General features: G+C 37.3%; 1 protein-coding gene across 8 annotated transcripts in view; it reads left to right on the top strand.

The window, feature by feature from the left end:
• The window catches only part of KCNT2 (potassium sodium-activated channel subfamily T member 2), a 283,250-nt gene that overhangs the window by 152,556 nt on the left and 116,116 nt on the right, over window positions 1-14,578 (top strand). For all 8 annotated transcript variants that reach the window (XM_030573508.1, XM_030573507.1, XM_030573506.1 and 5 more), the window contains exons 13-14: window positions 966-1,029; window positions 9,491-9,599. In XM_030573508.1, coding sequence (XP_030429368.1) covers window positions 966-1,029; window positions 9,491-9,599 — 173 coding nt within the window. The remainder of the gene's footprint in view (window positions 1-965; window positions 1,030-9,490; window positions 9,600-14,578) is intronic.

Here is a 14,578-nt window from a genome sequence, read left to right as displayed (position 1 = left end):
TCATGTACTCTACAGTGGATTTTTTCTTAAATTTAAACAGAGATATATGATCTTTTATCTTTGGTTTTAAAACAGATGTTTTTATGTACATTTAAGGGAAGTCTGATTTCAAACAGTACATCTGAAAAAATACATTTTTGTTTTGTTATGAGTCATATTGATCTGAAAATCAGAAATTTCTTCAAAAAGCAGTCAGGTTCTAAATTTCTAGCCTCTCAAAACTATATAGCAGATCGAGTCATGAGACTTGCATTCAGTTTCCCAGCTTTGCCATTGATTCAGTGTGTGACCATACGCAAATCACTTAATCTCTCTGTGCTTCAGATTTCCCATCTTTAAAATGGAGATTTTTTTCACTCCTCTTTAAAGTGCTTTGAGATAAGTGGAGGAAATGCACTGTAAGAGGACTAAGTATTATCAGTACAATATGAACTTTTCACACATTCTTACTGGTAGTGCATATCATTATACCTACGGTAAGAAATTGAGTTATGTACAGAAAAGTATCCTGGTGTTTCTGGAGGTGTTGGTTAAAGGGACATGACAATGAAAATTCTGTATTATTGTACTCTTAGAGTGAATAGATTGGTTGTACGTATCACCTGTTGTACTCATTACACTTAAGGCATTTTACCTTGAGTTTAGGCCCCAAACTGCAGCTTTTGCTGAGGCACAACTCTCGTTGGTATTACTGAAAGTTGTACTACAAGACTAGAACCATAGGTACGAGAGCGACTATGTGGTCAAACTGACATTCAGAAAATACATGAAAATAGCTGACTTAAAACTTTGGTCCAATATACTTCTAAGCAACAAGCTATCATTAACTATTAGAAATACAAGTTCATAGCAAGAATTTATGCTGTATGACCTGTGCACACTTGGATTGCTGTCACATATGACATGGTGGCTTAAATATAAATATATAACATTTGATAGTTTTTGCTTTTTCCACTTGCTTTTAGAATGGATGATGCTGAGGCCTGTTTCATTCTGAGTAGCCGGTGCGAGATGGACAGGACAGCAGCGGTAAGTTCTTTAGAAATACTTTGAAGAATCATGTGTATGCTCTTCACACAGTTATTACTATTATGGAGCTCTGTGCAGGAGTAGGTGTCCACCCTTCTGGATCTGACATAAGGATGAGAGGGACGGGGGGCTTATTCTTGTGGGGACCTTATTCTTTGTAAACTACTATGTGTATTATTGCAGCAAACTGGAGCCCCAGTTAGGGAGCAGGACCTCATGCACAAACATGGAACAAAAAGGATCCTCTCCCCCAAAAGGATTAGAGTATAAGAAAACTACGGATAAATGTTATAATTCTCCAATTTACACATACACGTTAGACATACAGGGTGAAATCTTGGCAGTAGATTTCAATGGAGACAGGATTGCACTCATTTATAACACAGGATTTAATAGTACATCTCACATACAATTTTATGTAAATTACTGCTTTCTGAGTAAGCAAAGTTGTACAAAAAAGAGTTAAGGTCAGATTTATTCAAGAAAATTAGAGAGTTTTAAAATCTTGCTATGTAAACATAAAATGTATTTTTCATGCAGTGCAAAATACATTGCTGTGATTTTTTAAAAATTTTGTGTTAAGGAGTAATATAAAGTATAAGAAATATGAAATATACTGATTCTTTATAATTATATAGGCAAAAAAAATCAATAAATCTTTATTCACAAGAGTTGCTTCAAGTCATACAGAATATCTTACTGAAGTCAATGGGACTATTTGCAATGTTTGGGCTAGAAACCCAATTCTAAGAGTAGCAAAGAGTCTTGTGGCACCTTATAGAGTAACAGACGTATTGGAGCATGAGCTTTCGTGGGTGAATACCCACTTAGTCGGATGCATGCATTCACCCACGAAAGCTCATGCTCCAATACATCTGTTAGTCTATAAGGTGCCACAGGACTCTTTGCTGCTTTTACAGATCCAGACTAACACGGCTACCCCTCTGATACAATTCTAAGAGTTATATTCATCCAGTCAGGAAACAGACATATCATATTGCTTATGCTTCCACTCAAAAATCAGATACTCACTGTGAACTGCTTCCAAACAGCTACAGACTAAGAATTATGTATATAAATTATCAGGTGATTAATTTTTAATAACTATTGAATTTGACAAAATGTGGTCGATTCACAAGTAAAAGAGGCTGGATTCCTTGAATAAATCATTCATTATGATTTGTCTGGTAACAATTGTTAATAATGGGAAGTACACATCCACAAAGGAAGATCATTGATAATGTAAACAGATCCAGATTCCCACAAATCTATGATAAAATTAAAAACATTTCCATAAGTGCTAGAGTGCACTGGAGTAGCGTCCTGCTCTGTTGCTTTGAAAGACCCACTTGAAAACTCCACTAACGGAAGTAAGTTTTATGATCACATTACTACCTTCCCACACACCTCCATCCTAAAGTACAATACTGTTAGTAGTTTTTGCTCAAGAGGGTCTCAGGCTGCAGAGGATAGTTCACTTAGGTTTGAACATTTGTGGAGTTAAATTAGGAATCTTACATATTAACAGAGGAAATCAAGCCAGTTTTTGTAATTTGCTAGTGCACATGGTTATAATTTTCAGTAAATTCAATTAAAATTTTCCCCACCTTTTTAACAAAATCATTTTTATATACAGAGGTATAAACAAAGAAACATGCCTAGATAAACTAAGTGTTAGATGTAAAAATCTAAGAAATTTAGCTAGACTTGACCCAGATTGTAATATTGTATAATCTACCTCTCAAGCTACTGATCTCATTCTAGGCAATAAAAAGTGATGATGAATTTTCCAAGTGTTCTCCCATCCTTCATGTTTAACACAGAAACCTTTAAGGTTTTGCATAAAGCTATAGAGCATATTCAATAAATAAATAAGTCTCTAATCCAATCATCATAACCATTATCTCAGCCTTCCAATCCCAGTTACTCCCCACCTTAAACATGTCACTTTTCAGGCAATGTTATCAGGGACAGAGCAGCAGCACCAGGGAAGGAAAGATAAAGGAACCAATAAAGCTGTAGGTCAGAAGAAGAAAAGATGATCCCCTGGAGTGGAATATATGCTCCCTTAGCTGCAGATTTTAGTGGGGCAATTGTTCATTTGTACTAAGACACCTTAGAAGGTGTTTGAATATGCTTAAAAAGTTATGTTAATTCAAAGCAAAGCAAAGGCCCAGATGCTCAGCTGGTGTAAATGGACATGACTGAATTGACATCAGTGAAAAATGTGAGCATCTGGACCTAGGCGCCTACCAGGACATTCCCAAAACTGATGTCATCATCTAACATTTGATACCTCCAAAAAGGGCCTTCATAATACTTTACAAAATCTTGAGAACACAGCAACAAAAGGTACTGGAAGGTCAATCAAATAGTATGCTTCAACTAGAGCAGGCACTCAGAATTTGCCATGCTGCAGTGACTGAGATATTGTGGCATCTCCTCTTCAAAGTCCACGCAGATGCTATCGTTACTACAAGTACCTGGGTAAATTCATACTTGTTGAATTGTTAATGGTACCGTCTACTGATAGCAATCCAAAACCTACTAGTAACCAAAACAACCTAAATTTAACCACCTGATCCAGAATAATAACTTTGCAAATAGAGGGTTTGATTCACCCCTGTTTGTGCAGGAGGTTGAAACTTGCACCTTTCTGCAACGGTATGGGCAGCTACACTGCAGGAGATATTCACCCTGATGAAGGAAAAGCAGTGTAAATGTTATCTTCCCCAACATTTCTACCAGGAAAGGACAGCTTTAGACTATATTCAGAACTCCATAGGAGGCTATCTAGGGGAACATGCTGGACATGTAGTCCTTTATCCATTCCAGCCAGCACTGGCCACTTTGGGGCTGCAGAGGCATCTTGGAGTGTTGGAACCCCTCCAAGCAGACTTTCTACTACAGTCTCCATTCTGTGCTTACAGTACTAGCTATGCCACTCTCAGAAGAGATGCTGACAACACAGATTTACTAATATATTCAGAGCAGCCAGCATTCAAAAAGGCAAATACTATTGAAGAAATGTTCCTGTTACCTTTTGCTATTGGGGATCTGAATGCCTTGTTGGAATGTGCGCTGAGTCACTGCTAACCCTGGTGGCTAATGGCAATGTAGTGTCTCCCTTCACAGTGATAAAGGGGAATCAGTTGTGCTCCCCTTTCCTGTTACCTTGATTTTTTTACATATTGCTATAAAGACTTTTTTCTCCCTATAACCAGTGCCTAAGGGGAAGGGCCTTGTCGTGGCGGCACTGCTTATACTAACGCTTCCCCATTTTGGTGATAGAGTACTCACTATGTGTATTGCTTAGTCCTGCACTCAGATAGTTCTTCAATAGAATTGCCCTGCTCTTGAGTTCAATTCCTGCCCTTAAACTGGGCTGTTCTACTCAGTAACTATGACTCTGTCCCAATGGGAGCCTTGCCTTTATTCTTCCCACACCATCAGAGAAAGTTTTCTTGACCAATGCTCACTTATTAAGGGCAGCATTTTTCTTCCATTGTAGACTATGGGCCCAATTCCATACTGACCTGCAACTTTTGTAGATGTTTGTGACTGCAAATTATCATCACCATTCTGATCTGGTAGCAGTTTTGCATGGGTGTAAATGTCTATATGAAGGGCATGGCCCATAGAGTCTCTCTCTCTTTTCTCCTCAAATACAGTAAGATTTAGTTTTTCCACTCCCAACCCCTCCATGCACACTTCTTTGCCCTTCCTACCTTTATGGAAACCAGAACAACTTTGGTTGAAGGATGGACAAGAGGGAGGGTGAGGGATAAAACATGCAGAGGGGATACGAGAACAGAAATTAGACAGCTGAATCTCAGCGATCAAAATGGAATTTAAAACTCAAAAAAGGATATATTTTATGGTTGAATTTGAGAAAGCTTGAACCTACCAAAGCCAGTTCCCTGTTTCATCATCAATAAGTTCACGGTTTAAGAATGGCTAAGCTGGTTTGGTTTCAGAGTGCACCCTGACACTTTATCTTATAGACAAAACTGATTTTAAACTGCAACACTTGAGTAGTGCACTGGACTGGTAGAAATGCCATTGCTTAGCTACTCTTATGCCTCTAATTTTCCACCTGCACAATAGTCAAAGATCCATTCAAGAGCATACAAATATTTTAAGTACACAAATTGGGCATCTCTACAAAACGTAAGTGCCCCTGTTTCAGCCACCTGACCAAAATGCACATCATAACTCAGACCAAAGTGGTTCCTCTCCCCTCAGCCCAAAGCTTGTGTTGGCTCTGACTAGTCAGTGATTCTACTCATTTGTTATGACTGTTGTTGGCTGGCAAGAGGCTGCCATTGCCTGCTACTTCAATAGGTCCATGGATTGCAGACTCAGGATTTGTGTTGGGCCTGATCCATGGACTAGAGCTTAGGAGGGGAGCAGCAAAATAACAGGTGACTTCAATGGGGCCACAAGCCACTTTTCTTACTCCCTAGCAGAAGTGGGAGCTTCCTGTCGTGCGGGCAGGCATTTCTCAACTTTCCAGACCCCCTTTTAGTTATCATATCTCTTCTCTGGTAAAGGATGCTATTTGTTCAGGCCAAGAAGTGACATGGAGAAGAGCATCTTTTGGAGTCTAACTCTTTTCCCTGTGGCAGCAGATTGCCCTCTGTGACAATTACTGAACGGACTCTTCAGGTTTCCTACAGTCACTGAATTATTATGTGAGCACTTCACTCATTATGTTAGATACCACGACTATAACAGGTGTCATGTAAAAACAAATTATAAACAATTTTGTTCTGAACAACTGTAAAATTGAGATTTTTATGTATTTATTTTTTAAATTGTACAAATCTTTTCTACAGTCTACAAAAATATGTGGTTATACAAAGCATTTAGAAGTTCACAGATGAGATTGCAGGAGTCAAGGTTGGTGTAATTTACACCCTCTTTTAACTCCCTCAGTAGGTATATTAAACCACCTTAGATTTACACTCACTAACCAGACAATATCTCCTTACACAACACTTCTGATTTTAATATACTGTGTATTAGTAGGTGTCACTCATTTATTAAAAATAGATGTGCAGCAAATGCAGTAACAGGAGGGTTTAAAAGGCACTAACAAGAGGGTTTAAAAATGTGTTAGTTAAAGCAGGCTTCTTGGGATATATATTACCCCAGCTTAGCCCCCTTTAGACTCTGCCTAAGTTGCATTTGGATTTTCCCCACACTGGTAACAAACTGAATGACACAAATCATATGTGTGTAACAAGAACAAGAGCAATGTGTGCCATGAGGGCAGGTTGAGTTAATGCATTTGCACAGAGGTGATCTTGTAATGAATACTTGAATGTATTCTACAAGTAAGTTTATAAATATTTTTCAAGGTGAACCTCTGTACTGTCAGAATCACAAAGAGAATATTAAAAAAGGAGCTATAGCATGTAGTGGTATAACAAGTGTGGCAACACGTTCTGCAAATGTTAAAATTGAAATTGATTTTAACTTTTAAAAGTTTGCCCCTTTTCTTTATATGAATAATCTATTGGTGTTTTACATTTAGGACAATGTGTTTTTATTTAAAATGTCTGTCTTTAATAAAAATTTCTTGTTTTCTACAAAAAAAAAAAGAAAAAAAAACACACTCTGCTCACTATAGCTCCTGACAGCTTTATGCAACTAGGAGGAAATAATATTAAAACAGAGGAAATTAAAAAATTGAAAGAAAATATTTGGAATAATCTTTAGAAGAAAAAAAATATATGATTGTTGTGTATAACAAAAGTTAACATTGGCTGGTATGCTTTCCATCTGTCCTGGGAAATTTTATCTAACTCATGAGAATAACACTAATGCATTAGAACTGGAATACATTTTTGTAGTAAATCTAATCTACATCATTTATTTAATTATATTAAACATGGGCAAGGAAATAATTTGCGTCTAATGTATTAGTAGCAGTTTAAAATTCATTTAGGCAAATCCTCATCCCCACCCACAACCTAAGTAAACAAGCTGTGTGTATATTGCCATGCAAGAGGTGAGGAAAAAGGAATCCTCCTATCAAAGGGGCAATGACTGAAGGCTGCATTATCCCTTACAACTGTTGTTCTATCCCTCCACAAAAGATTAGCTAGGGGATCTACAGCTACATAGATTTTCCAGCCTTGGCCCATCTCTTCCTCCAAACCTTTCATACATGCTGGGGTGTGAAATAATCTCTTCCTGTCCAAGCATCTATTTTACTGTTTTCAGGGCCTTCTGTGATCATTGCAGTGGATTAGAGCATCATTTCATTAATGAGACAAAACAGTGAGAATGTGGATCCTGCATGGCGTGGAAAGTCACCTACTATAGGAAAAGGAATTAATTGAGCCTGCTAGATGTCTTTGCAAACTGAAAGGAATGCTTACAGCGTAGTGCTTAGCTGAGGTGGAACTTCCTAGACCACATTAAAGCTAGACTTTAAAGGGACCTCCACATGCAATTTCTTGAAGCTCGGTCTTCCTTACATCTTATTGAGAGTTAACGCAACACAAACACAATTTATGAACAAATCTGCCTCACCTCCGTGAAAATGTCTGTCATGTTATTCTAGTACTTCACAGAAAGCATATGTGGTACTGCCTCAATTGACATTACAGTGCAGTGGTCTGAAGATATCAATTACACACTATTTCAGGCAGAGATTTTCCCTTGTGATCCAGTCTGAAAGCTTTTCTTGCTGATGACATTGCAAATGTAATAACTCATTCTTTTCATTCTCTAATAGCACCAATTTCATGACTAGGCATGGCCACAGAATTGGTTCCTGTGCTCTGCTCTCAGTTATTTTTTGTTCAGAAATAAATGAAAATTGATATGTTCTTCTAAGGCTAAATGTGTTGAATTTAACAATAATTCATGAAATTTAATATATGAATCTATTAATACTTATTTCATGATGTGCAATAATGAAAGAGTTCTTGCTGAGAGCAATTCATTCTTAAAAAATGTAAAATATAATAGATGTCTTGGAAATTTATTGGCATTCTTGGTCTATAATTAAACTACCATTATATCTATACATTTTTATAGTTTCTCAAAAAAGTGATAGATTAGGTCTGTTGTGGCTCATAAACCTTGGGATTTAACATGGTTAACTCCAAACCTTTTTATCTCATTCAAATGCTGGGACTCAATAAAATGGTATGGTTTCAGAAACAGGAGTATTATGATGTGCTTGATCATTCAGTTAAATTAAATGATTTTCACACACTAATTATGTTGCTAAAACAGAGTTGTTTCACACAAACCAAACCAAACACCCAACCCCACCACATTTCTTAGTTTTCTATGATGCAGAACTAACAGGAAACTGTGGTTCAATACGTACATCTTTGATAAAAATGAGTTAAATTTGAATTATTTTCAGAGATTACTGGAAACTGACCCCCAATAAGAAATAGAATTTCATTATTTCCTGGGTAATGGGGAATTTTTACCTTTGGGTATATTTTCCAAATTGTAATCAGCAACATTAAGCTTGGGTGTGTGTTAAAAGAATAATCTACCTATTTCCAGGTTAAATCAAAAATGCAGAATTACCATCAAGTGCTACTAGGATCTCTGGATGTATTTAAAATCTAGGGCCTTATATTAAATAACTTTTTAAAATCATTAGTATCATCATATTCCTTACAATGGCACTTCAGGACATTTTATTTGTATACACTTCTCCTTTGAGCTAAGTATGATGCAGTAAATATAATGGAAGGACACAGATATAAAAGAACAAAGAACAATATTCATCAAGTAAAAGTAGCCAGTCAACAACTTGTGGTTGCAAGGGAGAACTTGTGTAAGTGACTGCAGACTGTCTTGCTTTGCAGTGCAAGAGGAAGGAGAACATGGGGGAGTAAGACTGCTTCCTGCTTCCATTCTCACTCTGCACAAGCAACATAGAATAGCTTCCATGGGGCTTAGTTAAGGGAGGAGAAATAGGCATGGAGGCAGCATGCCCTCTTCCATGCCCTTCAAAACTCCAGGCCACAGGCAGAGGCTCACCTCTGTATAAGGAAACAGATGAGCATAGATTTTTACTTATATTATAAAGGACCATTAACATTTAGCATAAATGTGGACTTTTAAAAAAAATTCCATGTTTATAAGTGATCTGTTTATTTTTCCTGTGCTGTCATCTTCAGTCATGGCTTTTTCTTCCAGATGCTACAATGATGGTGGCCATATAAATGATTACATAGATTAGATTTCTGTACAAATCTAAATGGCAACCTGGCAGTGTACATGACCCCATCATACAGTATATCACTAGAAAATAAATAAATGTATACAATCAGCAAGTGTTATATCATTTGAAAGTGACTTATCTGAAATGGAGCCATCAGATAGCTCAGCAGCTAGGAGAGCTTTTTTTACGTTTGATTTAACAAAAGGATTACTTGAATTCCATTGTCATTACATTGTATTTCCTATTTTATTCTAGGATCATCAAACCATTTTAAGAGCCTGGGCAGTTAAAGACTTTGCTCCAAAATGTCCTTTATATGTACAAATATTAAAACCCGAAAATAAATTCCACATCAAGTTTGCAGGTAAGCTTCAGATTTCCGTGACTTAAAAAGTTTGTCTGTACTCTCTGGAAGCTTGTTTTGTCTGTAAACATTGTACAACATTGTATAACTTGCTCCTACCCAAAGTCATTCCAAACAGAAATCTGCTTCCCCCTTGCTGCCATGTATGGAGATGTAGCCCTTTGCTCAACGTCAACATGCTGTACTGGTAACAGTGAAGCTGTTAAAAGGGTTGGTCTGTACCCTCTCCATGTGTAAAGAAAACACATAAATACAAAGCCTCAGGCTCAGAAACATAACAGAATAATATTGGTTACACTTTATATTAAGGCTGCATTCATAAACATTTAATAAAAAATTAATAAATGATTAATATATGTTTTTAACAAATGATTAATCTATTGTAAGCTTCCTTATAGCCATGGCTCCTAACCATTTATAACACCTTCTATAGATGTACTTATAAATAGGGCTATCTGGAAAAAAGTTTCCCAGAAAGTTTTTAGACTACAAAAAATTGGATATTCCCATGAGATTTTTCTAAATAGAAGTGTAATTTCATTTACTTTGAAAATAATACATTGACATTAAATTGTTTCAAAATGTTGAAATGAAGGAATTTGTTTTATTCTGAAATGATTCTTACATTTTTTTCATTTTGAATTTTCCATTCAAAAAATTGAAAAAATTCTGTCAAAATTGACAATTTGAGAACAAAGCCTAATGGCCAAATGATAGTGTTCTGCACTGATAGAACATCTTATCTTTCAGGTGATGTTGCACCTCACATTTCTAAAAAGTCTCTTTGAGCAAACTGAGAAATGCCATTAATGTCCCCTGAAGAGAGTCCTGTTCGAGCTTCTTTGGCCAGAAACATTGTAGACGAGACATAGGAGCTCATGAATTCATATTTATTTAAGGATGAAAGGGGAGAGGACTGACAAGATCCTCCAGATTCCACCATGTAAATGGAAGTCCATCTAGGTGAAAAATTGAAGTGGTAGACTGACAGTGGCAGGGAGATGCAGCATGTTTCTCAGTTAGATCATTGATAAAATAAATGATATCAATTCAAGCAGATGTAATGGCATGAGGACAAAAAGGACACAGGGAAGGACTGTAAGTGACTTATTTATAACAATATCTTGGACCCATATTAAATATAAAATGCATCAAGGTGCATATTAATATGCGATCTATAGTGTCCTATTATTAACCTGAAGCATTAATAAAAACATCATGAGAAAACTAGGGTGCTGCCCTTTTTCTGAGTGAGAGACAAAAAAGTGCTATTTTTTCCAGTTCATATATGTACTTCCTGTAGTTTTCACAACTTTCACTCTGATTAGGGTGACCAGATAGCAACTGAAAAAACAGGACCGGGGGAGGGGAAAGAGGGTAATAGGCTTCTAAATAAGAAAAAGTCCCAAAAAACGGGACTGTTTCTTTAAAAATGGGACATCTGGTCACCCTAACTCTGATGAATGCAGCTTACCCAACTTCATGTTAATTCTGTCCCATTTAATTGCTTTAAGGAAATACCACAGTTTCCTTAAATGTATGCATGTGTACGTATATACACCACTACCTCAATATAACGCCACCCGATACAACACAAATTTGAATATAACACGGTAAAGCAGTGCTCCGAGGGGTGGGCGAGCAGGGCTGCGCACTCCGGTGGATCAAAGCAAGTTCAATAAAGCATAGTTTCACCTATAACGCAGGAAGATTTTTTGGCTTCCAAGGACAGCGTGATATCAAGGGAGAGAGAGAGACCAAACAAAACCATTTACAGAGGAGATATATATATATAATCATTGTAAACTGCTTCTCTAGCAGCATATATAGACACCTTTATCATGTTGAAAGTTCCCTTATGGTGCAGGAAAAAACACTTGCCTATGTTGCAAAACTTTGTGTGTAAATTTAAAGCAAAAATAAAGCTCTCCCTTCCCTCTCCATGGTGACATGAAAGTTCAATTTCCTTTAAGAAAATATCAGTATTTTGTATCAGAGGGTAGCCGTGTTAGTCTGGATCTGTAAAAGCAGCAAAGAATCCTGTGGCACCTTATAGACTAACAGACGTTTTGGAGCATGAGCTTTCGTGGGTGAATACCCACTTCCTCAGATGCATGTAATGGAAATATCCAGGGGCAGGTATATATATGTGTGCTAGCAAGCAAGCTAGAGATAACGAGGTCAGTTCAATCAGGGAGGATGAGGCCCTGTTCTAGCAGTTGAGGTGTGAAAACCAAGAGAGGAGAAACTGGTTCTGTAATTGGCAAGCCATTCACAGTCTTTGTTCAATCCTGAGCTGATGGTGTCAAATTTGCAGATGAACTGAAGCTCAGCAGTTTCTCTTTGAAGTCTGGTCCTGAAGTTTTTTTGCTGCAGGATGGCCACCTTAAGGTCTGCTATAGTGTGGCCAGGGAGGTTGAAGTGCTCTCCTACAGGTTTTTGTATATTGCCATTCCTAATGTCTGATTTGTGTCCATTTATCCTTTTCCTTAGAGACTGTCCAGTTTGGCCGATGTACATAGCAGAGGGGCATTGCTGGCATATGATGGCATATATTACATTGGTGGATGTGCAGGTGAAACATGTGCACCTGCACATCCACCAATGTAATATACGCCATCATATGCCAGCAATGCCCCTCTGCTATGTACATCGGCCAAACTGGACAGTCTCTAAGGAAAAGGATAAATGGACACAAATCAGACATTAGGAATGGCAATATACAAAAACCTGTAGGAGAGCACTTCAACCTCCCTGGCCACACTATAGCAGACCTTAAGGTGGCCATCCTGCAGCAAAAAAACTTCAGGACCAGACTTCAAAGAGAAACTGCTAAGCTTCAGTTCATCTGCAAATTTGACACCATCAGCTCAGGATTGAACAAAGACTGTGAATGGCTTGCCAATTACAGAACCAGTTTCTCCTCTCTTGGTTTTCACACCTCAACTGCTAGAACAGGGCCTCATCCTCCCTGATTGAACTGACCTCGTTATCTCTAGCTTGCTTGCTAGCACACATATATATACCTGCCCCTGGATATTTCCATTACATGCATCTGAGGAAGTGGGTATTCACCCACGAAAGCTCATGCTCCAAAACGTCTGTTAGTCTATAAGGTGCCACAGGATTCTTTGCTGCTTTTATCAGTATTTTGAGATCTGAAAAGACTGCTGTTTCATGCAAAATGCACAAAAGCGCTATGGGAGAAAATTATTCTATTTCATCATTCTAGAAATCTGATGAAAAACTAAATTTCACCAAATACACAACTCTAGATGCAGAAAAAAAAAAAACAATAAAAAAACATTTAAGGGCACTAGTTAAAGTTCTATTAACAAAAAAAGTTCCTGAATTTTGCTCTATACTGGAAAGAAGGGAAAGTCATAAACAACACTCTAAGACTATAAAATATATAAGATTAAGCTATAACTATGAGACTATAACACAGGTAATAATGCTTACTCATGATGACAAGAAAACAATGGGATTATCATCTGTTCTTTTTTTACATTGTAACTTCAATTGGGTAACTTGTTTCTGATGATATTTCCTCTAGGATACGTCCGCTTTTCCATATGTGCTGTGTACATAGCAATTTATGACTAATGACTCAAAAGCGTGAGCTTGCAGAACAGAGACACTTCAGAGACTCCACAACTTCTATTTAGGCTAAACCCCATACTGATAATTTGGACCATACAATCATCTCAGAACCCAAATGCCTGTTGTGCTGCTAATGTCTGAACTTAAACTGACATGCAATAAGTTATATTTTGTAGGCCCTGCACTGGGCAGAAGGAGCCAATCTTTTCTGAACCACTTAAGCCTCTCTCTAATATTTACCATACAGAAAACAGTGCTATATAATTTTAAATTTATGCAGTGCCTTTTATCTCAGGAACATTTATGAATTATGCACTTATCCATTGACAACACATGCCCCTCTCTTGTGTGAAACACAGCAACTCTAATTCCACATAGCCACACTGCACGACAGTTTAGAAATACAGAATACAGTGTCATTCTATGGGAGAATTTAAGCTCAGTAGTGTAATCACAACATAATTATTATATTACTTTGAATGTGGCCAAGTCACCAACCTGACATCACCACCCACAACCATGGGATCATTATTTACAACAAATGGTCAGACCCTTGGCTTTATGTCTCATTCCAGTGACAACTACTTCAGCAATGCAGTGCCCTGGAACAGCTTCCTAGGTCAGCGTGATTCAAAGAAATGCGGCAGCAATGGAATCAGCAGAAACTGCCTGTGGCTCCTACATATACCTTAGTGGCCTCTACTCTCTAATGCAGACAAATCCTACTTAGCTCTGAGAGATGAGTAGGAGGGGGTATGGCTATAGGGCCACAAGCAGTTCTAGTGAACTTCTCTAGAAAAAAAACCCAAAAGCTATCCTTCTGAACATACTCACTTTCCTACATACTTTTCTAATCTTGATACAGGGCAGTTCCAATATTACCTCATTGCAAAAACCTTTCAAATTTGATCAGGCCTGATATTGTACCATATTTCTTCCTTTAAATGATGACTCCTTTCTTCTGGAAGTTTACTGAACCAATATTATGCATTTTTGCTGTGCCTGAAATCTTCAGTAACAATTTTACATATGAGCATAGAATACATAACTTACATAAATCAGTTTCTGACCTTTAGGAAAGAAAACAAAGTACTATATAAAATACTTCAAACTGAGGATTAGTTATTGCTTCAATTCTTTTGCATACTCCAAAAATATTGAAAAATCACTCTCCATTATTGCTTAGATTATTAATTATTGATGGCAAAAGAAGAACACTGCTCCATATTTTGTCTTCAAAGGAGACCTGCCCAGTATAAGGATCTGCCCACTCATATGAATTTGTAGGGTCCTATACTTATAATGAATGTAACAGCTGCATATGTAACAGAGTTTTTAGCATCCATGGGCAGGCAAAATATGTAGATGCAGTAATC

The sequence above is a fragment of the Gopherus evgoodei genome, chromosome 8, assembly GCF_007399415.2.
Source record: "Gopherus evgoodei ecotype Sinaloan lineage chromosome 8, rGopEvg1_v1.p, whole genome shotgun sequence".
Taxonomy (NCBI): domain Eukaryota; kingdom Metazoa; phylum Chordata; order Testudines; family Testudinidae; genus Gopherus; species Gopherus evgoodei.
This window is presented reverse-complemented; position numbering and strand designations above follow the sequence as displayed.